This window comes from Tursiops truncatus, chromosome 12 (genome assembly GCF_011762595.2).
Source record: "Tursiops truncatus isolate mTurTru1 chromosome 12, mTurTru1.mat.Y, whole genome shotgun sequence".
NCBI lineage: Eukaryota > Metazoa > Chordata > Mammalia > Artiodactyla > Delphinidae > Tursiops > Tursiops truncatus.
Genome location: NC_047045.1, coordinates 55,006,673 through 55,032,526, shown reverse-complemented (window position 1 = coordinate 55,032,526; position 25,854 = coordinate 55,006,673). Strand labels below are relative to the sequence as shown.

The window sequence follows — 25,854 nt, the reverse complement described above, 5'->3', positions numbered from 1 at the left end:
TCTTAATTTGATTTACCAATGACACATGGAAATTAAGAGGTCTGGAGCGGAAGAGAGGTCCGGAGTGTCCTGATAAGGGCAAAGGCAGAATGAACTAACATTTCTTAAGTGCCTGGCACTGTAAGTACCCCCTCATACTCTTACAACATCCTTACAAAGTAAATATAATTATCCCCTTACAGAAGTAACAAACTCGAAGTTCACACTGATAAGTAGTGGCAGTAATTTGAAACCAATATCTCTGTGACAAAATTCCAGGGTCTTCAGTTAGAGAAACCGGTTCCAAGACCTACTTCTCTGCGTGGTCGAGTTTCTGTGAATTTTGGCAAGATACTCTGCCTCTTTGAACCTTGGTTTTATCAGTAAACTTGGGTTAATATCTACAGACACATTTTCTGTGAGAGTGAGCTAAGATAAAGATACATTAGGTATTAGAAGTACTTAGCACAGAGCCTTGCAGAGAGCTGTCTCTCCATGAGTCATCACTATTATTACTCTAACTATTATTGTTGTTGTTATTGCTTTTGAGATTTGGGGGCGGGGGGTGGGGGTTGCTTTTTTTTTTTTTTTTTTTTTTGCTTTTGATGCCAGGCTTTCAAAACACAGAGTATGATTTCATTCAATTGTCCTACATGTACTAAAGTCCTACTATGAGCAGGTTATTCTTAGTAAACTTTTTAACTACCCATGAAATATTTATCTGGAATCTGGAAGCAGGCAAAAATAATGTGACAGGGATTATTAAATGCTTTAATGACCACAGAGACTTTAGACTTGAGGATAAGCCCTTATTATTTAAACTTTTATGTAGCTTATTTGCTGAATTAGGTTGCAGCACACCTTCATTGAAAACAAGTACATGGGGATCTCATTGGTTTTTTCCTTACCACAATACGTATCATCCTTTCCCACGGGCTCTGAGTTCCACTAGCAGAAAGACATCACCATCACTATAGATACAAGCAGCAAACTGCCACAGAATCACAAAGAACTAGAAGGCTGGTCTTCATATTTGCCATTTCTACTTTATTTCAAGACAGAAGTTTGATACCTTTTCACAAATCTTTTGCGATTATATACATAAAATTTCTACACATATTCTGCCACATCCAGAGACCAACTTCCAAAGGCACCGCAAAGTACATTTTGAAAAGGGGAAAGAGAGAGGTAGGCAAAGAGATGATTCTTGCCTGTAAAAAAGGAGTTAACTTTTCCAAATAAATGGAATGTAAAATTGGCCATTGTCATTGTGTGATATTAACACCAGCTCTTTTGGCAAGTTTGGAAATACTGGGCTCCCTTATAAAAGTTAAAAATGTCCTGGACCTGGAGTTGTTTACCCAGAGTGGGAGCTGCTCTAAAGTTACAGAGCTCTGGTTGGAAGAGATGGCTTGAAGGCCGCCTCCGAGAAACTGACGTCACAGTAGCCTCAGCTGCTGCTGTGACATTAGCTGAGCAGCTTTTTGATCTGTGAGATGGTGGAGGTTTCAAAGGGACTTGTCAGTATCTCTCTGTTGAATGGTTGGACTCATTTTGCATCCCCATTTTGTGCAAAGAAGCAAGAGTCACCGTGCTGAGACTTTTCTCTTTTAAAACAACCGGCTGTCCTCCCATTGCTAGATTGACCAGTGGTCGGACATCCATAGGATTTCTCCCCGGAGCAAAAAGGTATGTTTCTTTCTGGCAGTTTGAAAGCAAGTGACTAATTGTGGCAAAATATAGAGGGGCCGCTGTTGACATATTTGAAACTGTAGATACTTGTTTAAGTGGAGGGTGATTTCAACATCTGCCTGATTCAGTGTCTGTGTCTTGGCTTAAAAACAGTGGGGCAGGGTGTGTAACGGATTTTACTGACTCCCAGGGAAGAGAAGGTCCAGCTGCTGTGAGTGGATTTCCTGACTCCGGACTGATGGTACCATATGCTCTCTGAGACTGTTTTTGAAACACTGCTTCTCAGTACTTTGAACATCACTTTCCCTACCATAAGATTTCACTGAATTTATTTTTTAGAACACTATTTTCATTAGGATGAAGACTTTTTAACATTTGCAAAGTAAAGTTCACAACCCTTGAAATTGCTGGTATTTGAAAATTGCAGTGAAAAATAAGTCAGTGAAATTTCATCCAAGTTGATGGTTTGCTTACTGCATGATAAGTGTTTCTGTGGTTTGAGTTGAAGTGCATGCCATTCATAATGGGTTAATCTGCAATTAGGAGGGAACCTTAGCACTACAGCTTCTACTGTTTAAGCTGGTTAAGTTTAGGTGTTTGTTTATCCAAGCCAAATGAGTCTTTCAAAGCTTTTATGAGCTAAGAGAAGTAAAATCGGTGCCCCTGTATGTTGGATATTTTCTAGTTTGAATATATAACTGGAGAGAAAACAAGGAGAAGATAATAAAATGAAAAGGCACAATTGATTTCTTCAGAATTGCACGAGGTAGTATTCCTTTGACCTTATTGGAACATGAGGAACGATGCTGAAGTAGCAAGAAATAGCAATTTCTCAAAATTCCCTTTTGCTTTGTAACAAAATCAAGTCATAGTTTTCTTTGCAAAAATGCATTCGCCAGTGAACAGTAGGGGAGGAATAAGGTCTTATAATCAGTTGAAATGATGCAAGTGATTCATAATAGCCTAGAGAAAGGGCTAGAGAATCTTGGAGGCAAATGGTGCATAACTTTGATGGGTATAGACCTGGGGATTCCTAATTCTTCAAAGTTAAGAGGAAGCAAAGCATCTCCAGGGCAAATGATGGTTCTAGGAATTGTGAGATTGGCAGTACCTACTGTGTGTGGCATTCCTATTGGAATATGTAACCTCCTACAAGTGAACATTTTTCAGTTATGAAAAGCAGTATGTTTGTAAAAAGGAAAGCAGAGAGCAAGAAACAAACACTCTGAACAAAACTCTCAGAAGAGAGAAGTTGCAATCGCGTCAACTCCCCTAACGCTGTTTCATTTGTTTGGCTAAAGTCCAGTTTTCAATGGGGGAGATGAAGGTTGAAATGGTAACAACCAAGGTGTAGTAAGAAGGGAGCACCCCTCAGACGAAGAAGTGTTACCATGACCTACTTGAGGCTAACATGGGAAATAGAAATGATTTATTGTGAAACTCCTGTGTTAATCTTAAATTTTGCTTCCTAGTAGGGCCGGAAGGTTAGCAGAACTGTTTTCCTCCCATCACCATACTTATGCAACCCACTCACAACCCTCTACAATTCTGGCTTCCGGCCTTGGGGAGGGGGAAGTAGGTTAAAATGGATTATGTAATGCTCACTTAGAGTTGTTGGGGGAAGAACGTGTGCATGACTAAGTAGTGCAGCTCCCTCTGTCCTTTTATATTTGCTCTAATCAAATTTTATTCTGAATGAAATTCTGGAGGGAGTGAAATGAAATGGAGAGTGAAGGGTGCAGATTGCAGAAATTCTTCCTTATCTCCCACAGAGATACCAATATCTGTGGGCGAAAACAAGTGACAACTAGGAACAAAGAGAACTTTTATATTTGCCTCAGCAGAAAGCACTGAAATTGAGTTTTTGAACGGCTGAGCCATTTTACCCCATAACTTTTCATTACAGAACGTTATGTCCCTACAAGATTGCTCTATTAGTTGGATTTTTTTTTTAACATTTAGGGAGAATTATAACAAAAGCAGTTTTATATAAGATTTGTCTATTCAAATTTTTGCTAACAATAAAAACATTTCCTAAATATTTAACCTGCCTTGTATTCTTAAAATACTTGAAAAATACTGAGGGCAAAGGAAAACTGTTAAAAATATGAGTTCACACAATTACACTTGCTTCTATGAATTTTCTAATGAAATCAAAATCAGTTTTATTCTAGAGGAAGATAAATAAAAGGAAGGAGGGTAGGGGGAACACAAAATAAAAGGAAGGAGGGTAGACAAGGACAGAAGGGAGACAAGGACAGAAGGAAGAAACCAAGAAACAGGCATTTACTGAGCATTATGATCCAAAACAGTGTTAGTCGCTTTGATTAAGCATTCTCTTTCGTGCACATTTAATTCTCCCAAAACTCTATGGACCCCACTTTATTTTTAGAGGAGAAAGCAATATATTCAACCGTATTACATTTGACATTTATGACAAGACATAGATACTAGAAAGGTGAAATAAACCCTCCCACAGAAACTGGCACAGATATTGCCCTATAGGAATTTTCTTCCAAGGCTTGTTTTTTATCCATAACCATTATATTTTAAGGCACTAGATATTGCTCTGGTCCTGGAAAGGGGAAGCCCTGTAGATTGGCCCTTCTCCATATTAAGTGATGAATTTGGCGCTTTGCAATTAAGTGCAGGATTCTGTCTGCTTCGGGAACATTATCTGGGTTCATGTATAGTCCTGTTACCAGGAGCAAGCCTGATTGAGGGTTTTCCTGAATGATATTCTTCAGGTAGGTAAAAAAGAAAAGGGTCTGGTGCCCTTTCACCTGGACCTGGAAGTGGTTCAAGAAGAGTTAGAAATAAAAAGAAAAATTGGAGCCCTTTGCTACATAATTGTAGGAGAAACTTCATGATGATTTCTGAACATTTAGTGTTTAAAGACAGAATGAAACATGGAGTATCATAGCACCTCTTCTCCAGGTAGCTTGAAATTAGTCTGCTCTCTTTCTGTAACACCCTTTGTTATCTGCAACTACCTCTTGACGTCTTAAACCACTTCACTCTTCCTAAGAAGTTTCAATGTTAAATACCTGCTAGTCAGCAAGATAGTTTCAGCTCACAGTTAATTACATATAGTTTAAAGCAGTCTGCAGTCTCTGAAAATTAGCACCGTCTGCATTGCCTGTGAATAGTTATTAGATGAACCTAGAAATTAATAGGTAATCAAGATCAATAACAGATTCACCAAAACACAAAATTCTGTCCATTCTTTACAATCTTCATTTTGTTATGTCTCCATCGACACATTTATTTGGGGGCAACTTGCATTCGCTGTGGCAGGTACTTGTGGTCACTGTCTCACAGGATTGGAGGGTAGCAAAAGGAAAGAAGGATGACAGAGGATGGAAAATGAGATTAGAAAAAAGACATGGCTGAGTGGATAAAATGAGACGTGATACTGTTTTTAATGGCTAAATCTGTAATGACTTGTTTTTCTTGGCTGAATTAGTCATAGTTTTGTGAGTGCCAAAGAAATAGGTAAGGATGATCAAAGTATCTGTAGCAAAATTTTTGAGAGAAGAGTAACCATATAGATCCCAATATTAGGGTGTTTTTGAGGGTGGAGCCCTGCATACAGCACTGACATTTTAAAATCCTTATTAGTCTATTATAATTCATTAATAGATTGCAACTCAAAAATACATGTTTGGAACAGTTTACCACTTGGATATGCATGTTCAGAGCAGTCTGACAAAAATCGAATGTCTTCTATGTTTATCTTATATTTGGGATATAAAATACGCGGCCGTCTTCTATGCCTGCAGAATGGGGCTTGCTTCCTGGTTATGTGGGCTTCATTAGACAATCCCAGAACCCAGGCAGCTACTGAGTCTCGAGAACTTTGCTCAAAATTAGCATCAGCTACCACCTGGTAAGTTAAGGCATTTTGGTCATGGCCAAATTGGCTTTTTTTTGGCCAACTCTTCAGCTTTTTAAAAGCTAAAAAGTTAAGACTTCTTATAGGCGTGATTATCTTAGGAGATTCAGACATTTTAAATGTGCTTTTCTACCCATTAAAAAATGTATCTGACTTTAGTAATAAAAATATTTTCAGTGGATGTCAGCACAAGATTTTTTTTAAAGCAAAAAATAGGGGAAATTTTATATTTCTCAAACCAATTTGCAGTCCATATGTCATTTAATCTTCGTAATAACCCTGTGGATATCCCCCATTTTAATATAAATAAATCTCAGAAATTTTAGGTGATTTATAACAGAGTTACCAATCGGGTATTTTAAAGTGCCTCTTCAGATCCTGAATGAACACATGCCCTAAATGCTAGAAATCTAATGATTTCAGTCACTCCTTAATATGATCAAGAATTTCCCTGCAAACTGATGAAAACATTTTTTTCATTTCTCTGTATTCAGTATCAGAAGATAGGTTCTGATATATAGTCTATTAGAAGGAAAAAAGAGCATGGATAAGTGTTAACATATGGCTTTCAGGATAATTTTGCTGCTTTTACATTTTACTTGATGAAATAAAATAATGACAATTTTTTTTTATGCTTTAGTTTGGTTTCTTACTGATACATCAGTCCCAGACTTACTACCAACATTGGGGTCTTATTGATACAGCAATCATGTTTGCCACAAGCTTGAACTCTATGAGTGTAAAATTGAGATTGTAGCCCAACACCACCTCAGGACTTTAAGTCACAGAAATGTATAATCTGGTTGCATCAGAACAGAAGGAGTAATTCCATTGCAGCAGAATCTACCACAGTTGTGTAGACGTGACGAAACAGTTGAATTTCATATTTCCACTCTTAGATATTCATGAAAAATTCTATGTTTAGATTAGGTGGTTAGTTAAAGGGATACTTATATCTCACACATGCATTTAACCATCCTGTCCACTGTAATTTTACTGTCTGGTCTCAGAAAGGGGCAGAAAAAAAGTTTGGATGATACTTTTTTCTTTGACTGTTAGTTTCTCCTTAGGCAGATATTTTTGTCATCTCTTCTTTTGAGTCCAATTTTCCTAAAGTTTGTTTATGTCAATGGCTCTTGACAAACTGATAAAATGTTTCCAGAAAGCACATGGATTTGGAACTCTCTCTTGTTATGTTTATATTAGGCTTTGTTTTAAAGGCAAGTGAGACTGCTTCAAATAAAACAACTCCAAGCTTCCAAGAAACAGTTAAGAGAAGGCAGAGACGGGCAGAAACACCCCTTCACTAACACTCACACGGTTGCCATGGACCTACATAAGCAGTGGGAGAACACAGAGACTAACTGGCGCAAGGAAAAGATGGAATTACTGGACCAGTTTGACAATGAAAGAAAGGAATGGGAAAGTCAATGGAAGATCATGCAGAAGAAGATAGAAGAGGTACAGGTTGATTTGTTTTGAATGCACTGGAAACTTAAAACTCAGAATGAAAATTCTGTTGGTTTGTTTTGTATTGGAAACTATTTTTACTTTCCAATTTCACCTAAAAGATGCGTGTCTCAGTGATATTTACTAGACCAAAAATAGCATAACCTAACCCAATGTTACCGTAGAGACTATGCTAATTTATAGCTTTGCATGCAAATTGGAACTTGAAATGTCTTTCTAAAGTGTATCAATTTATTATTTTCTGACTAGAGTGCTGTGGTATCAAAAGTGAGGTATGTATTTTGCATAAGTTTTCAAATTCCGGGCCCAGGATGAAAACAGAAGAAAAACATAATTGGTGGAACATATTTTAGTAAAATTATAACTGGGCATTAAAACACAGATCTTTTCAGAGATGACTAATGAATAATGTCTACTAAAGGCAGTTATGTATTAGATAATTCAGTATAATCAAAAAGAGCATCATATATCAAAAAGAAAATGGAGGTGGACACGGTATTTATCCTGGCAAGGTGTGACACATTTATTGGCACATTTATTTGGAAAGAATTTATAAAAAATGACATGCCGAGACTCTGATACAAATAATAATTTTATTCCTTCATGCTGTTTGGCCCAGAATATTTCCTTTAAGTATCTGCATTGATGTATATTCAAGCTTGTTCCAACTGAAAATTATTTATACTTATCTTGCTTTCTTGTAACATTCCCTGCTGTTGACTTATATGGTTTTGTGCACATTGCCAAGGCAGTTATTTTAACAGACTCCTTGGCCTTTATTCACAGACAATCAAAGCTGGTGCTTTATGTGTTTATAGTGCAAATATTTTTCTTATTAACAGCCCTATAATTGGTTATAAATAAAATACAAATTGGCATGCTAAAAGGAAAAACAAAAAAGAATAGCCATGTGACTATTCTAAAATAGAGCTGAGAAGGCAGGCACGTAGCAGATGATTACAGATTGAAAGGAGAATTTACTTCTCATCCTTCTATAGTTTGGAAAATGCGTTTTGCTTGCTCTCTTAACTTCTCCACCCAGAGGCTCAGATTGGATCAACAGGGAGATGGCTAGGTCAAATCAAAATCCACAACTCCAATTCGAAACCTGAACTCATTGGCTTCCAAAGGTTTGGAAGGTCCAGTTAGTAACAATCTCAGATAATTCTAGCATCCAAGCAAAATAATTAAGGGAGTCAGGATTAGTCTAGCCAGTTGTTTAAGCCATGTAGCTAAGATGTTCTGCTGTCTGGTTAAATTTGTTATTGTCAAATAATTATTCTGACAGCTCTGTAGATTCCATCTATGGAAAATATTAGCCTTATCAATTAGCAGGCGTTAAACATAGGTGATAGTCCATAGAAATACTGACAGAAGGGCTGGAATATTTTTTTCTTTATCTTGGATAGTAGCTGTGCTGCTGTTTATGTCATTCTGCCTCCAGTATACAACACCATACCTGGGAATATGTTTAGATAATGTGCTTACCCAAACTACCCACCCAGAGATGATGCTGTTCAATACCTGAATACTAGCATTGTGCTCCCCTTATCATACTAATATAGTTGTCGCTCAGTATACATGGGAGATTGGTTCCAGGAGCCCCTGTAGATACCAAAATTCATGGATGCTCTCAAGTTTTTATATAAAATGGCATAGTATGTATGTATTTTTTCCCACTCCCAGCTTTGTACCTGTAAGAATGTACCTTCTTAGAGGCTACAAAGCTGGGAGTAGAGAACAGGAGGAAATCATCTTCACATATCACAGAAAATCAAGACAATATTTTTAACTAAAATTAAAAATCAACACTTGGAAAAAATGTAACATGCCACAAGCATAATAGACTGTATTTCTTTCGTATTTATCACTAAGCTCTGTGTATTAAATCAGACACAACTTATTCAGCCATATATTAGAAAATTATACATTTCCCGGTGCATGCATATAACTTCTGTGATTCCAAGTAAAAATGTCCTTAGTGAGAGGATCAGTGTTGGGTATTAAGATGCTAATGATTCTTTGTTCAGCGACTATCCACAATCATTGCATTTGCTATTACAAAACAAAGATGTACGTACTTGGATCTTTGAAACCTAGACTAATCCAGATAGATACGCTTAATAGAGTTAATAGATGCCTGGCAATTTTTTTTTTATCACATTGCCATCTTTCCTGATTGTCTCCTTTGATCAGATAACCGTTGAAAACAGCTAGGTACCAAGTAACACAGATTTCCTTTTACAAAATAAATGGTTTTCCATCAATAATATAATGATATTTGTTTATTCATACTTCACCTAAATCCCCAAGAGAATTTAGGATGTCAAATAAAATTCTATGTAAGGTAAAGTATTCCAAAACTAGAAGAGAAAGATGAGATGAAGACAAGAGGAAGGATCCTTTGTGAAATGCATGCAGCAAATCTGTCTTTCTAGTAAGTAACAAAAAATGATCAAATGCATATTTCTCAGTATTCAGAAAACAAAAGCAAACCTATTTCCCAGAAATAGCACTTTCGTCCCTGATTTTGCAACTAAAGCAATTTTGTTTCCACCCATGACTCCTCTAAAAGAGGACAGTGCTACCAATAGCATCCTTAGATTTAGCATGGTGTTTTGAGGGTTGCTTCTTATAATGTCCCTCAAATTCAGCCAAAATTATAATGGCCACAACTGTTCAGTACAGATAATTTTACAGAGGCCAAAGCAGTTGATTCATGGCTGCAATTTGATGCTATCCTGACTTCATCCAACTACAGATTTATAAGTATTTAGGGCATAAATGCATGGCATATCCTTCAGGCATTAACTATGTTATAGTGCTTCACTCATCTGAGATTTGGGTAAGTATTGAGCAGCAGTAAATCTGTTATTCTTTTTTTTTCCTTTAACATCTTTATTGGAGTATAATTGCTTCACAATGGTGTGTTAGTTTCTCCTGTATAACAAAGTGAATCAGCTATACGTATACATATATCCCCATATCTCCTCCCTCTTGTGTCTCCCTCCCACCTTCCCTATCCCACCCCTCTAGGTGGACACAAAGCACCGAGCTGATCTCCCTGTGCTATGCGGCTGCTTCCCACTAGCTATCTATTTTACATTTGGTATTGTATATATGTCCATGCCACTCTCTCACTTCATCCCAGCTTACCCTTCCCCCTCCCTGTGTCCTCAAGTCCATTCTCTATGTCTGTGTCTTTATTCTGGTCCTGCCCCTAGGTTTTTCAGAACTATATATATATATATATATATATATTTTAGATTCCATATATATCTGTTAGCATACAGTACTTGTTTTTCTCTTTCTGACTTACTTCACTCTGTATGACAGTCTCTACGTCCATCCACCTCACTACAAATGACTCAATTTCATTTCTTTTTATGGCTGAGTAATATTCCATTGTATATATGTGCCACATCTTCTTTATCCATTCACCTGTTGATGGACACTTAGGTTGCTTCCGTGTCCTGGCTATTGTAAATAGAGCTGCAATGAACATTGTGGGGCACGACTCTTTTTGAATTATGGTTTTCTCAGGGTATATGCCCAGTAGTGAGATTGCTGGGTCGTATGATACTTCTATTTTTAGTTTTTTAAGGAGACTCCATACTGTTCTCCATAGTGGCTGAATTAATTTACATTCCCACCAACAGTGCAAGAGGGTTCCCTTTTCTCCACACCCTCTCCAGCATTTATTGTTTGTAGATTTTTTGATGATGGCCATTCTGATTGCTGTGAGGTGATACCTCATTGTAGTTTTGATTTGCATTTCTCTAATGGTTAGTGATTTTGAGCATCCTTTCATGTGTTTGTTGGCAATCTGTATATCTTCTTTGGAGAAATGTCTATTTAGGTCTTCTGCCCATTTGTGGATTGGGTTGTTTGTCTTTCTGATATTGAGCTGCATGAGCTGCTTGTAAATTTTGGAGATTAATCCTTTGCTAGTTGCTTTGTTTGTAAATATTTTCTCCCATTCTGAGGGTTGTCTTCTGTATCTTTTATGGTTTCCTTTGCTGTGCAAAAGCAAAGTTTCATTAGGTCCCATTTGTTTTTTTTGTTTTTTTTGTTTTTTTTTTTGTTTGTTTGTTTGTTTTTTTGCGGTACGCGGGCCTCTCACTATTGCGGCCTCTCCCGTTGCGGAGCACAGGCTCCGGACGCGCAGGCCCAGCGGCCACGGCTCACTAGCCCAGCCGCTCCGTGGCATGCGGGACCTTCCCAGACCGGGGCACGAACCCGTGTCCCCTGCATCGGCAGGCGGACTCTCAACCACTGCGCCGCAAGGGAAGCCCCCATTTGTTTATTTTTGTTTTTATTTCCATTTCTCTAGGAGGTGGGTCAAAAAGGATCTTGCTTTTGGTTTATGTCATAGAGTGTTCTGCCTATGTTTTCCTCTAACAGTTTTATAGTGTCTGGCCTTACATTTAGGTCTTTAATCCATTTTGAGTTTATTTTTGTGTATGGTGTTAGGGAGTGTTCTAATTTCATTCTTATACATGTAGCTGTCCAGTTTTCCCAGCACCACTTATTGAAGAGGCTGTCTTTTCTCCATTGTACATTCTTGCTTCCTTTATCAAAGATAAGGTGACCATATGTGCGTAGGTTTATCTCTGGGCTTTCTATCCTGTTCCGTTGATCTATCTTTCTGTTTTTGTGTCAGTACCATACTGTCTTGATTACTGTAGCTTTGTAGTATACTGTGAAGTCCCGGAGCCTGATTCCTCCACCATCAGTTTTTCTTTCTCAAGATTGCTTTGGCTATTCGGGGTCTTTTGTGTTTCCATACAAATTGTGAAATTTTTTGTTCTAGTTCTGTGAAAAATGCCATTGGCAGTTTGAGAGTAGTTTGCATGGAATCTGTAGATTGCTTTGGGTAGTATAGTCATTTTCACAATATTGATTGTTCCAATGCAAGTACATGGTATATCTCTCCATCTGTTTGCATCATCTTTAATTTCTTTCATCAGTGTCTTATAGTTTTCTGCATACAGATCTTTTGTCTCCTTAGGTCGGTTTATTTCTAGGTATTTTATTCTTTTTGTTGCAATCGTAAATGGGAGTGTTTCCTTAATTTCTCTTTCAGATTTTTCATCATTAGTGTATAGGAATGCAAGAGATTTCTGTGCATTAAGTTTGTATCCTGCTACACTACCAAATTCATTCATTAGCTCTGATAGTTTTCTGGTAGCATCTTTAGGATTCCCTATGTATAGTATCATGTCATCTGCAAACAGTGACAGTTTTACTCTTCTTTTCCAATTTGGATTCCTTTTTTTTTTTTTCTTCTCTGATTGCTGTGGCTAAAAGTTCCAAAACTATGTTGAATAACAGTGGTGAGAGTGGGCAACCTTGTTTTGTTCCTGATCTTAGTGGAAATGGTTTCAGTTTTTCACCATTGAGAACAATGTTGGCTGTGGATTTGTCATCTATGGCCTTTATTATGTTGAGGTAAGTTCCCTCTATGCCTACTTTCTGGAGGGTTTTTATCAAAATGGGTGATGAATTTTGTCAAAAGCTTTTTCTACATCTATTGAGATGATCATATGATTTTTATCCTTCAATTTGTTAATGTGTATCACGTTGATTGATTTGCATATATTGAAGAATCCTTGCATTCCTGGGATAAAACCCACTTGATCATGGTGTATGTTCCCTTTTTTTTTAATTTCGTGGTACGTGGACCTCTCACTGTTGTGGCCTCTCCCATTGCGGAGCACAGGCTCTGGACGCGCAGGCTCAATGGCCATGGCTCACAGGCCCAGCCCGTCTGCGGCATATGGTATCTTCCTGGACTGGGGCATGAACCCGTGTCTCCTGCACCGGCAGGCGGACTCTCAACCACTGTGCCACCAGGGAAGCCCCATATGTTCCTTTTAATGTGCTGTTGGATTCTGTTTGCTAGTATTTTGTTGAGGATTTTTGCATCTATGTTCATCAGTGATATCGACCTGTAGTTTTCTTTCTTTGTGATATCTTTGTCTGATTTTGGTATCAGGGTGATGGTGGCCTCGTAGAATGAGTTTGGGAGTGTTCCTCCCTCTGCCATAGTTTGGAAGAGTTTCGGAAGGATAGGTGCTAGCTCTTCTCTAGATGTTTGATAGAATTCACCTGTGAAGCCATCTGATCCTGAGCTTTTGTTTGTTGGAAGATTTTTAATCACAGTTTCAATTTCAGTGCTTGTGATTGGTCTGTTTATATTTTCTATTTCTTCCTGATTCAGTCATGGAAGGTTGTGCTTTTCTAAGAATTTGCCCATTTCTTCCAGATTATCCATTTTATTGCCATATAGTTGCTTGTAGTAATCTCTCATGATCCTTCGTATGTCTGCAGTGTCAGTTGTTACTTCTCCTTTTTCATTTCTAATTCAAGTGATTTGAGTCTTCCCCTTTTTTTCTTGATGAGCCTGGCTAATGGTTTATCAATTTTGTTTATCTTCTCAAAGAACCAGCTTTTCTATCATTTCCTTCATTTCTTTTTTATCTATTTCTGATCTGATCTTTATGATTTCTTTCCTTCTGCTAACTTTGGGGTTATTTTGTTCTTCTTTCTCTAATTGCTTTAGGTGTAAGGTTAGGTTGTTTATTTGAGATTTCTCTTGTTTCTTGAGGTAGGATTATATTGCTATAAACTTCATCATGTTTTCATTGTCATTTGTTTCTAGGTATTTTTTTATTTCCTCTTTGATTTCTTCAGTGATCTCTTGGTTATTTAGTAGTGTATTGTTTAGCCTCCCTGTGTTTGTATTTTTTACAAATTTTTTCCTATAATTGATATCTAGGCTCATAGCATTGTCAGAAAAGATACTTGATATGATTTCAATTTTCTTAAATTTACGAAGGCTTGATTTGTGACCCAAGATATGATCTATCCTGGACAATGTTCCTCGAGCACTTAAGAAGAAAGTGTATTCTGTTGTTTTTGGATGGAATGTCCTATAAATATCAATTAAGTCCATCTTTTTTAATGTATCATTTAAAGCTTGTATTTCCTTATTTACTTTCATTTTGGATGATCTGTCCATTGGTGAAAGTAGGGTGTTAAAGTCCCCTTTTATGATTGTGTTACTGTCAATTTCCCCTTTTATGTCTGTTAGCATGCCTTATGTACTGAGGTGCTCCTATTTTGGAGGCATAAATATTTACAATTGCTATATCTTATTCTTCGGTTGATCCCTTGATCATTTTGTAGTGTCCTTCTTTGTCTCTTGTAATAGTCTTTATTTTAAAGACTATTTTGTCTGATATGAGAATTGCCACTCTAGCTATCTTTTGATTTCCATTTGCATTGAATATCTTTTTCCTTCCCCTCACTTTCAGTCTATATGTGTCCCTAGGTCTAAAGTGTGTCTCTTGTAGACACCATATATACGGGTCTTGATTTTGTATCCATTCAGCCAGTCTATGTCTTTTGGTTGGAGCATTTAATCCATTTACATTTAAGGTAGTTATCAATATGTATGTTCCTATTACCATTTTCTTAATTGTTTGGGGTTTGTTATTGTAAGTCTTTTCCTTCTCTTGTGTTTCCTGCCTAAAGAAGTTCCTTTAGTATTTGTTGTAAAGTGGGTTTGGTGGTGCTGAATTCTCTTAGCTTTTGCTTGTCTGTAGAAGTTTTAATTTCTCCGTGGAACCTGAATGACATCCTTGCTGGGTAATCTTGGTTGTAGGTTTTTCCCTTTCATCACTTTAAATATGCCCTTCCACTCCCTTCTGGCTTGCAGAGTTTCTGCTGAAAGATTACCTGTTAAACTTATAGGGATTCCCTTGTATTTTATTTGTTGTTTTTCCCTTGCTGCTTTTAATATTTTTTCTTTGTATTTAATTTTTGATAGTTTGATTAATATGTGTCTTGGCATGTTTCTCCTTGGATTTGTCCTGTATAGGACTCTCTGCCCTTCCTGGACTTGACTGACTATTTCCTTTCCTATATTAGGGAAGGAATATAGGAAATAATCTCTTCAAATATTTTCTCAGTCCCTTTCTTTTTTTCTTCTCCTTCTGGGACCCCTACAATTCTCATGTTGGTGTGTTTAATGTTGTCTCAGAGGTCTCTGAGACTGTCCTCAATTCTTTTCATTCTTTTTTCTTTTTTCTGCTCTGTGGTAGTTATCTCCACTATTTTACCTTCCAGGTCACTTATCCGTTCTTCTGCCTCAGTTATTCTGCTATTGGTTCCTTACAGAGAATTTTTAATTTCATTTATTGTGTTGTTCATCATTGTTTGTTTTGTCTTTAGTTCTTCTAGGTCCTTGTTAAACGTTTCTTGTATTTTCTCCATTCTATTTCCACAATTTTGGATCATCTTTACTATTATTACTCTGAATTCTTTTTCAGGTAGACTGCCTATTTCCTCTTCATTTGTTTGATGTGGTGGGTTTTTACCTTGCTCCTTCATCTGCTGTGTATTTCTCTGTCTTCTCATTTTGCTTAATTTATTGTGTTTAGAGTCTCCTTTTTGCAGGCTGCAGGTTCGTAGTTCGCATTGTTTTTGGTGTCTACCCCCAGTGGGTAAGTTTGGTTCAGTGGGTTGTGTAGGCTTCCTGGTGGAGGCGACTGGTGCCTGTGTTTTGGTGGATGATGCTGGATCTTGTTTTTCCGGTGGGCAGGACCGCATCCGGTGGTGTGTTTTGGGGTGTCTGTGAACTTAGTATGATTTTAGGCAGCCTCTCTGCTAATGGGTGGGGTTGTGTTCCTGTCTTGCTAGTTGTTTGGAATCGAGTGTCCAGCACAGTATCTTGCTAGTTGTTGAGTGGAGCTGGGTCTTAATGTTGCGATGGAGATCTCTGGGAGAGCTTTCGCTGTTCGATATTTCATGGAGCCAGGAGGTCTCTGGTGGACCAATGTCCTGAACTCGGCTCTCCCACCTCAGGGGCTCAGGCCTGACTCCTGGCCGGAGCACCAAGACCCTGTAAGCCACTCGGCTGCTAGTGCTGGAGGGTCTCCTGCAGAGGCGGGGGGTGGCTAGGGCTCAGCTGGGGCTCAGGGCCAGGACAAGGATCTGGGAGCAGAAGTTCTCTGTTATTCTTTGAATAATAGATGTAGTGCAGATATACGTTGTGACTGTAAAACGTAGAGTCATTTGCTTTAATAGTTCTCTGAATGTCTTTGGAATTTGACAAGCTTTCCCAGAACACAAGCCTGAAGAGAAAGCCAGTAATAGGCTGCATGTTAAACTGAACTCTCAAGAACTAATTTGGGGCCCACTTTAGCATAGACTAATAGATGATCAATGCCTTAGAGTTCTATTGTATTACCTAGGACAGGGTCACATTTGTTTTAATTACGACAGGAAACATTTTTTGAATGTATGTAGCCTTCGAAAAAAATAAAAAGTCTCAGAATTACCTGTCCCTCAACAATGTAACTTCCAAAAGTAACATATTTTGATTGCAAAATGTCTACTTAGGGACAGAATTAGCTGAGTTACTATATGAGATTGTCACCTATTTAGATAGTTAAATGTTGGCATATAGGATCATATATTTTTAAAATATGACCTTAATGTTAGTTAAACTCTTGCTTCTCTCTGAAAGCAGTTAGAGAGCATTGCCAGTAATTGATTCGAGTCATTCCAATTTTGTTAACAGTCCTTCTGTATCATCATGATACCTGTATATAAACACAGGTTTGTTTCATTTTTGAATGGGTTGATTTCTACTCAGAAGAATAGAAATTACCATCCATGCTCTGACCTACTGAAAGTAGTCTTTATGGTTCCTCAAAGTTGTTCCAGCTAATCCAGACGTTAGAAATGCTATCTGGAAGCATAAGCATTAATACCATGGGGTAGTATATAGTAATATGGCAAAGAGAACTCAGAACAGTATGCTTAGTATCAAAAATATTGAGAGAGTGGATTAGGGGGAAATTTTTATCTTTGTTTTCTTTACAGCTCTGCCATGAAGTAAAGCTTCGGAGGAAAATCAACATGAGTGAACGTGCGATTATTGATCTTGATCGTGAAAAGGCCATTCAAGACAAAATGATGGAATCTTCTCCAAATTATCCCAGTTCAAGACAATGTGAATTTACAGGGATGAATCACAGGGATGGTCTGGGGAAGAAAGGTAAAACAGAGCAGAGCTTACTCAGTGAAAGAAATCAAATGTGTAAGGAACAAAAAACAATCAAAAAATCAAAAGTAGGGTTAATGGATTCTTTGGCCACAGACAACCAAAAGGAATGTGAGACCCCGCCTGACCTGAGGACTTCTGAGGAAGAGAACAAGAGGTGCTCTGGTGCCCTCAACACAGTAAGTAAGCCAGGATTGGCCTAGAACTGTTTCTAAAGACATATTTACATTTCAAAGGGCTAACATTGCTATTGCTTATATGTATAAAGGCTCTTGAAGAACTTGCCAAAGTTAGTGAAGAATTATGCAGCTTTCAAGAGGAAATTCGAAAGCGTTCTAACCACAGAAGGTAGGCTGGTACATCTATGATGATTTTTATGTTGGAAAATCAAAAAGAATGTTGTTTTTAGTTAATGAATCCAAACTTCCTTTAGCATCTAACACTTTGTTAGTGAGAATTAATAATGCTGTTAAAATATGTTATCTTAGGAGATAAAAACTTAAATTGTATGTTTCTCTGTTCACTAATTCTTAAAGCAAATCTTCTAGTTCTCTTTGTAGTTTGACTCTTAGGCGTACTTTACTTTTTTGGTGTTTAGTGAAGTTATACTAACCATAATAAATTAACAAGTATACTCCAATGGAGTTCTTTTTTATTTTGAGTATTTGGCCAGTGGAAGAGTATACTGGGTTAATCTAGTTAAATACATCTTTAAACTATGTCAAATTTAACAATGGTGTTTTAATTATATAATGATGTTCTACCGAAACATTTTGAGCCATTTATTTTTCTACATTTATTATATATATAATGGAAGCATTCATAATTTTCAGAATAACATATTATAAATATGTACACAAATACATATTTATACAGTGCTGTAAAACATGCTCTTTCAGTTCAGAAGCACCCTTATAACTGTAAGGGTAGGTTTTAGCCAAATTGAAAAATAAATTGGAATTCTCTACAAGTTAAGTAAAGATGGATTGTTCTAAGATCACCATTTATCTCCTAGTGGGGCAGTATACTTCTCTTAGAAGCTATAGGAATGTGGACCCTTATTTTTCTTTAGCTTTTTGGAAGCTCAGAGAGAATTTTTGTACTGACTTACAACAGATTTTCTTTCCCAACCATGATTTTTACATAATTTTGCCTTCCACTTTTCCACTGAGCTTTTGCCTACTACTTTCTGCTAATGGGTATTTGTCTGCACTTTATTGTAAGCTATCTCGTAATATAAGTTGAAGAGATATAAATGTGATTTATATGTATCAATATGATTAATTAATGTTAATTTGTGAACCCACATTCTTGCAATATTTAGGTTTTTGTTTCAATAATTCTTACTTGCCAATTTGTTTTTACAAACAACACCTGGTATAAAGTTCTCACTGCCACTTATTGCCTTTCGAGAAAAGCTCAAAATCCTTAGTATGTAATTCAAAGTCATTACAGTTTGACCTAATATTTCTCTTTTATTTGCCGTCATCTTTCCCACTTTTTTATATTCCATCCACACCAGATTACTCACTGTTCCTTGAATAGCCACACTATTTGTACTGCAGCTCTCTTTTGCTTATACGTCCTTTACTCATAAAATTTAAAAAAAGATGATCACTTTTCTTTTATGCCCAAATAACACCTTCCATCTGGTATTGCTCGTCTGTTTGCACTTTGATTCAGATTTCTGTCACACTACTTAGAATGTTATTTCAAATTCAAGGGGAGGAGTTTGAGCTCAGAAGACGTTATAAATAGGAATTCAGTAGGCAAAGTGGATATAAGGAAATGGCAAGAGAAAACCTATAGAAGTGGGAACGCCAATAGCAAACACCCAAGAGACTACACACAGTCGAGTCTGAGTGTAGGTGAAGTTTAGGTAATAGAAAAAAATGAGAGACACAGTTAAAAAGGTAGCTTGGGTCAGACTATGTATATAGTGTTGAATACAACACTGAGAGGTGGCCTTTATGCTGCAGTAAAGGGACTTGAAGTTTTGTACTATGGGATTTATATAAAAATAATGTTTAAGGAAGTTGTGACTCCTTTTCCTATAACAGAATCCATTGCTTTAGCCCCAGTGTCTTTTAAGAGTTTATCGTAGGGCTTCCCTGGTGGCACAGTGGTTGAGAGTCTGCCTGCCGATGCAGGGGACGCGGGTTCGTGCCCCGGTCCGGGAAGATCCCACATGCCGCGGAGCGGCTGGGCCCGTGACCCATGGCCGCTGAGCCTGCGCGTCCAGAGCCTGTGCTCCGCAAAGGGAGAGGCCACAACAGTGAGAAGCCCGCGTACTGCAAAAAAAAAAAAAAAAAAAAAAAGCTTAGCATAAATAAAGTCATCACTAATATACCCTGTTTTATAATTGTCTAGGATGAAGTCAGATTCTTTTCTCCAGGAAACACCAGTTGTAACTAATATGCCTTATGGAGATCACACGATCAACAACGACCAGTGCATTACTCCAACCAGTTTAGAAAAAGAGAAAAAGAAAAATATTAAGAATCTGAGCTGTACTGATGTTTTCCAAAACAATTCTAAGAAAAAAGGTGGAGTTGATAAAACTGATCTGCAAAGAAATGAAACCCCACCAGTTCCTCCTCCAAGAAGTACATCTCGAAATTTTCCCAGCTCATGTTCTGCACAAGCCCATGAAAGTTTGAAGGAAAGTTCAGACCACAATGGCTGGGTGGCCCAAGAAGGTCAAGGCAAAAAGAACTGCAACCCTCATTTCCTGTGGAGGCACAACGAGATGCCTACGCTGTGTCTAAATGAAAGGAAGACTTTGAAAGATGGTATCACAGTTTCTTCTTTGGCACCAGAAACCAAAATAGATAAAAAGCCTTCATGTAATGAAAATGTTGGACTTACCGTGTGGTCATGCGACACTGGGATTGGTGCAAAAAATAGCCCCTCTACACCATGGTTTCAGAAAACCTGCTCTATTCCCAATAAGCCAAAATATGAGAAGGTGATTCCAGATCACCCTGCTAAATCTCATCCTGATCTTCACATAAGCAATGTCTGTAGCTCCTTGGTGACACAGAGCAGCAGCCCGCTGAGAAGTTTCAGTTGTGGCTTTGAAAGGACTACTAGGAATGAAAAGCTGGCAGCAAAGACTGATGAATTTAACAGAATCGTATTTAGAACAAATAGAAATTGTCATGCAGTACAGCAAAGTCAAAGCTACTCAGAACCATCTGAAGATCTTCAGCCCTGTGATACTTTAATTTCTTGCACAGATAACATCTCAGAAAGTGACAGTGTTTCTGACATTCTGAAAACCAGTGCCCCCATGCCTGTGCCCAGGGAAAATGTGCATGATAATTCCACCAAAAAACCCACAACAGGCCTATTCAGACAAATGCAGGAACACATAAGCCCTAGCAGTTACCGGAATATGCTCCACGAGCACGACTGGAGACCAAGTAATTTGTCTGGCCGACCAAGGTCAGCTGATCCCAGGTCAAATTATGGTGTGGTGGAAAAGCTGCTGAAAACCTATGAGACATCAGCGGGGTCCGCATTGCAAAATTCTAAATGCTTCCAGGCTAATTGGACCAAATGTAATTCTGATGTCAGTGGTGGAGTCACATTAAGTCAGCATTTAAAAAAGCTCCAAATAGAACAAGAGCTTCAGCAAAAGCCAGCTATGTGTGGAGCACAGCAAGTGAGGCAAGGAGCAGATCGGAAAAAGGTAACTGAGGTGAGAAAGAAATTTAACATATTTTGGCAGAACTGCATCCATATTTAGCAATGGCTCAGAGTTCAGTCAGTTGCCCATTCATATAAATAGAACGTAGGCACGTGTTTTGACATCTTCTTAGTTCCTTGACCCTTCATTTGTGAATAAATATAAACCTTAGAGTTGTAACTCAACATGAACTTTTAAAAGCACAGTTCTTAAGTCTGGGTTTAGCACATTATAACTTTTATTTAAATTCTGAAATGGCACAACACAATCTAATAAATTAAATTCTTAAGAACCTCAAAAAGATCAAATGTTTGCTGTGTTTCTTTCTTGAAAAAACATTCTGAATGTGCATCTGTTCATTTATAGAATCTTATCCTGTTAAAGTGTTTATATTTTTAAAAGTACATGGGAGGTATTTATAAATAACTTGCACTTTTCGGTTATTAGCTATGGTTGGTTCAGTCATTCCCAGAATTTGATTCATGTTCTTCCTCAGGGGATTAGTCACATGAATATGAGTTTGGGTGAAAAAAAATCATTTAAAATAGTGCCTTATGCAGTTCTCTTATTGTGGAGCTAAAAGGCAGTATGTGGAAAGAAAAATGATAGTATAGCGTAAAAAAATGTAAGGTCATTATTATTTGTATAAATTCTTTGTGTGGAAATTGCCTGCCCCCCCCAAAAAATGGGTATTTAAATAAACTGTTATCCTTTCTTTATTCCAGTTTGCTTGCAAAAGAGTATAATTTTAGAGGAGAAAAAGAAGTTGAAGAGATTTGTATTTACAATGAAGAGCTATCCATCAGCACATTTTATGCATGATTTATAAAAAGTTACAAGGTGACATACTGTTATAATTAGCCAGTGCTTTGAAAATCCTGGTTTTACATAGTGCGATGTATATGCACCATTGTTTTAAACGAGGCAGGTTGCCTCCTTCTTGTGTAAGAAATTATTTTTATGAGGCTTTCAAGCCCTACAAAAGTATCAGTTTACATATAGTTTATCAGAAACTTTGCCTGTTTGCCCAAAGTACAAATAATTAATCCTGCTTTTCTATTTCTGTTTTTTTTAGTTGAGCCCATAAATATCTGTAAGGTCCTGTGGCTTCAGATGGGAAATGAAACCACATATACAATAATCAGCCAAAATTCTCATGAACAAATATTACTAAATATCTCCTATTTTTGTACTGATAGGAGGTTTGGGAAGGGTTCTCTGCTGTCGATCGTTAAGAGTAGTTCTCCATCCCTCCCCCCCAGGAACACATCCCTCCCCCCCAGGAACCCCCAGGAAATAAGACTCCAAGGAGAGAAAAAGCAAATGCAGGTTACTTTCATAGAAATAAAGGTTGTCCTTACTGCCCGTCTCAGGTGAAAGAGCACAGGCTTTGTTAAGAAGGTCAATAAGAATCAAAGTACAAAATGTGTCATGAAAGCTTTTTAACTGTTTCTTAATGGCAAGAGTCCTAGAATGCTTTTCTTCCTAGAATGCTTTCTTTTATTAAAATAAAAAGAAAGAGAAGTAGGAAGAAATGAAAGAAAGCGAAGGGAAGAGAAGGGAAAAGTTTTCAGTCTTCGGAAGATACCCAAGATAGATCGCAACTCTTTCTTAGCAAATAGAATGAAGTTATATTTTAAAGTATTTTGATGATAATTTTGAAAGTTTTTAGAGATAGTAACAGTGGTTCTTAGTGAAAAAAAAAGATAGCATCAGACAACTCATTTGGTGGTTTGTGTGTCTTTTGCTTATGATCTCTAAAAATATCAACTTGACATAAAATAACTGGACATAAATTAATTCTTCTTTAAATTATTATCTTTAAAAAAAACCCAGTAAAATATCCTAACACTCCACTAAGAAAAACTTTAGTTGTATCATATCAATTTTATCTAACATGAACTTTTGAGTTCTAACATAACATTAACTCATAGTTAGTTCTAAAAAGAAATCAGTTGTATTAAAACTTGTCAGTGTGGAGATCTACAAGATTATCAGATGCCATATTCATATTAAAAGTGAATTGTTTTGATTAAAACATTCAAGACCAGGAATAGCTTCTTTAATTTTCAATGCTTTTTCTTGCTTGTAAACACGGTAATACAATACATTAATCCTGTAGTTGGGATCCATAATATATTAAGCTCATCGTTGGTGCCTGAATAGTGAGATGAATGTCTTCATTTGTGTCTTAAGGAATCCGTGGCAGTGAAATGCTCACATGGAAAAGGATTTTCCCGACCTGCTAGACCAGCAAATCGCCGTCTCCCGTCCAGGTGGGCATCCAGATCTCCATCGGCACCCCCTGCCTTGCGGAGAACTGTCCACAACTTTCCCATTTCTCTGCGATCAGAAGCATCGATGGTCTGAGTCTCTGGCCTGGATTGCTGGATTACAAAAGTCCCAGTTGCCAAACAGAGTATTCTGAGTGTTTACAACCAATTCTGTCTCTTCTGTATTTTTCAAGATTACTGGGACAATTGAAATCTTAACTTCCCATCAGTCTTCAGTGTTTTTAATCTATGGAACAATTATCCTCCTGTATTTTGATTTTTTAGATCAGAATTTTTTAATGCCATCCTCATTAATTTGCCAATATGATTTAAGTTGAAACAATGTACTATATTGTATATTCCAACTTTCTTGCAAGTGGCAGAAAGCAAGGTTATTTGCATGGCCGTGTGTTTTGTAGGTGCATGTGTTGATATAGGAAGTATCAGTATGTATTTAGATAAGAAAAACTTATGTGCTAGTGTTGACTTTGAAATTATAACATGTATACCTATATATTCTTTGTGTTTATTTAAAATTTTTAAGAATATACAGTATTATTTATATTTTTTATACCTTTTAATAGGTATCCACTTAAGGCTCTTGAGGTACCTATATTAACTAACCACTTCCTTGGTCTCAACTACATACAAAACTAATTATACATATATCTAACGTTAGTAGATTTCTACAGACGACTCATAGTTCCTTAACCCATATAAAGATAGACTAATACCATTGATCTCTTTGTTTACTCTTTTAAATAAATAAAAGTGTCACAGGTTTAAACAGATTAACCTTCTAAAGCAAACATAAAATGTTCACAAAAGCTTTGATATATCATTCAGCAGTCTATTGTGGCTTTCCCTGTATACTTGATCCTCAGAGCCAGCATCCTAAGACTGCTTTATAAACGACGTGACTAAACCGTGAATTCATTTTGGCAACTTCAGTAACAAAATACCTTAAATAGGATATTAAAAGAAATTCAATTATGCTGAATTCTACTCTTTGGTAAAATTATAGTAAATTTTTGTTCAGCTACTTTATTTGGAGTCCTACATATTGAGAGGTAAGTTATTCACTTTTTCCTTTTTCTAACCTTTCCCCTAAAATTAGTAGATAAGAGACTAATTCAATTTTTTATTAACAAAGAAAATCAGGAATGATATTTCATTGAGAGCTGAATTATATTTCTTATAGTGTACTACATTAAAAAAGCCTTAAACTAACCTTTGGCATCCATGGGGCAGCATAAGGGGCAGAAGCTTTTTTTGGGCCACAGTTCATGAAGAGTGAGCATATTATATCTATATTGAGAACTGACAGAAATATGAATGTCGAGGTGCTTGGAATTCTACATGAAAGATCTTAAAAGCAACTTTGCTCTCCATTGTCTCTGTAAAACCAGCTACATTATTAGATAGTAAGTCTATTTAAGCTTTTCTTTTACTAGCAAAAAGGTTAAGGAATTCTTACGGCAAAAGTATTCAAAGAACCTTCTCCTTGTGATACATTCTAACAATTTAGAGAGATTCACTTCATTATACCATGACTTGAGGTAAAGTAATTAATTTTCAAATCCCAGACTGCCTTAAAGGCTCAAGACTGTTGCATGATGATGGACAGATTCATACTTACCAATAGGAGAGCTTCCAGGAGTTGAGCAGAATTAAACTTCTAGAATGTGAGGTTGGAGCAGATGATAAGTAAAGGCTATAGATCCAGTCTTTTAATTCTTGTTTCTTTCAGGAATATCCTTTTCCATAGGAAGACTATCAGAGAAAAGTAACCTGGACGTCAAATGATGTCACTCATATAATATGCTTTTCATCTAGAAGGGAGAAAACACTGGGGAGGTGGTAGCCTATGGCATAAAATGATGGACCTGGTAGGAAGATTCTGCTGTGTAACACTGGAGAGCCTGCCCAAGGGCTGTGTGACATAGCTGCTCCTCTCCTTCACTGCATTCCAGGTAGTCTGATGTGGATCTGTGGTTCCTAACTTGAATTACAAGTCAGAATATTGAAGATTGTTTTTTAAATTAGATCCTGACCTCACCCCATAATTACTAAAGCAGAATTTCCAAGGGTGGGGAGGGAATCTTGAGTCCTTAATGAAACAAAGCAAAATATTTGATGATTAGGGAGATTTGGAAGCAGTGACATTGATTCATACCCCAGTGGATGGGCACCATTGGGTAGTCATGTTACTTCTCTGGAACTTGCCTTTGTTATCTGTAAATTAAAAGGGTAATATTGTCAGGCATCACAGTTTTATGCCACTTGTTCTAACCATTTGAATGAAAGAGGGGAACACGTTTTAACATCTTGTGTTGACAAAAATCATAGAATATTAGAGCTGAAAAAAACTTAGCATCTAGTCCAACTCCTTGATTGTAAAGACGGAAAAACTAAAACAAAGATTATTTGAATGTTCTGTTTTCTCTCTTTAAATATTTTACAATTTTTATGGAAAAACCTACGAGTTAAATGGAAATTATCCTTGAAAATACATGTTTGATGTATCGTGATTTTTAACCAGTAGTTTTTCTACTTTGGATGGGCACTTTCTTCTCAACATACCCTTTATTATGCCATCATTGCTGGATTTAAGGGATTTGTAAACATTTCAGGAGCACTTGATTAGAAGGTTTCCCTGGCAGACTTTTTGGGGGTGGGATATCTTATATTATTTCAATAGAGGGTTATTGATATTATAGGTTGATCTCAGAAAGGAATAAGAATGAGGCAGAGAAGAGTGCTTGAGCTTCTGTGGGTG

At 37.1% G+C, this 25,854-nt stretch overlaps 1 protein-coding gene across 3 annotated transcripts; it reads left to right on the top strand.

Annotated features, from left to right (window-relative positions):
- Nucleotides 1-565: 565 nt before the first annotated feature.
- Nucleotides 566-25,613, top strand: KIAA0408 (KIAA0408 ortholog). 3 transcript variants are annotated; one of them, XR_012324834.1, is made up of 6 exons: nucleotides 6,884-7,027; nucleotides 16,931-17,290; nucleotides 17,380-17,459; nucleotides 19,482-20,814; nucleotides 22,999-24,145; nucleotides 24,826-25,613. XR_012324834.1 is itself a non-coding variant. In XM_073789575.1 (5 exons), exons 2-5 carry the CDS (start codon nucleotides 16,967-16,969, stop codon nucleotides 23,170-23,172), a joined length of 1,911 nt encoding a protein of 636 aa, XP_073645676.1. In that variant the 5' UTR covers nucleotides 566-1,668; nucleotides 16,931-16,966; the 3' UTR covers nucleotides 23,173-25,613. The 3 variants fall into 3 exon arrangements, 2 of the variants coding, with proteins under 2 accessions (XP_073645676.1, XP_033723587.1); XM_073789575.1 differs by lacking the exon at nucleotides 6,884-7,027 and adding an exon at nucleotides 566-1,668 and having other exon boundaries at nucleotides 22,999-25,613; XM_033867696.2 differs by having other exon boundaries at nucleotides 6,890-7,027; nucleotides 22,999-25,613.
- The last annotated feature ends 241 nt before the right edge of the window (nucleotides 25,614-25,854 follow it).

Excerpts from the sequence above, each read along its gene's own strand:
- KIAA0408 (XM_033867696.2), top strand. The coding sequence starts at position 6,893 with ATGGACCTACATAAGCAGTGGGAGAACACAGAGACTAACTGGCGCAAG. Across the intron at positions 17,291-17,379 it reads GCTCTGGTGCCCTCAACACA|GCTCTTGAAGAACTTGCCAA; the intron begins GTAAGTAAGCCA and ends ATATGTATAAAG. Across the intron at positions 20,815-22,998 it reads ATCGGAAAAAGGTAACTGAG|GAATCCGTGGCAGTGAAATG; the intron begins GTGAGAAAGAAA and ends TTGTGTCTTAAG.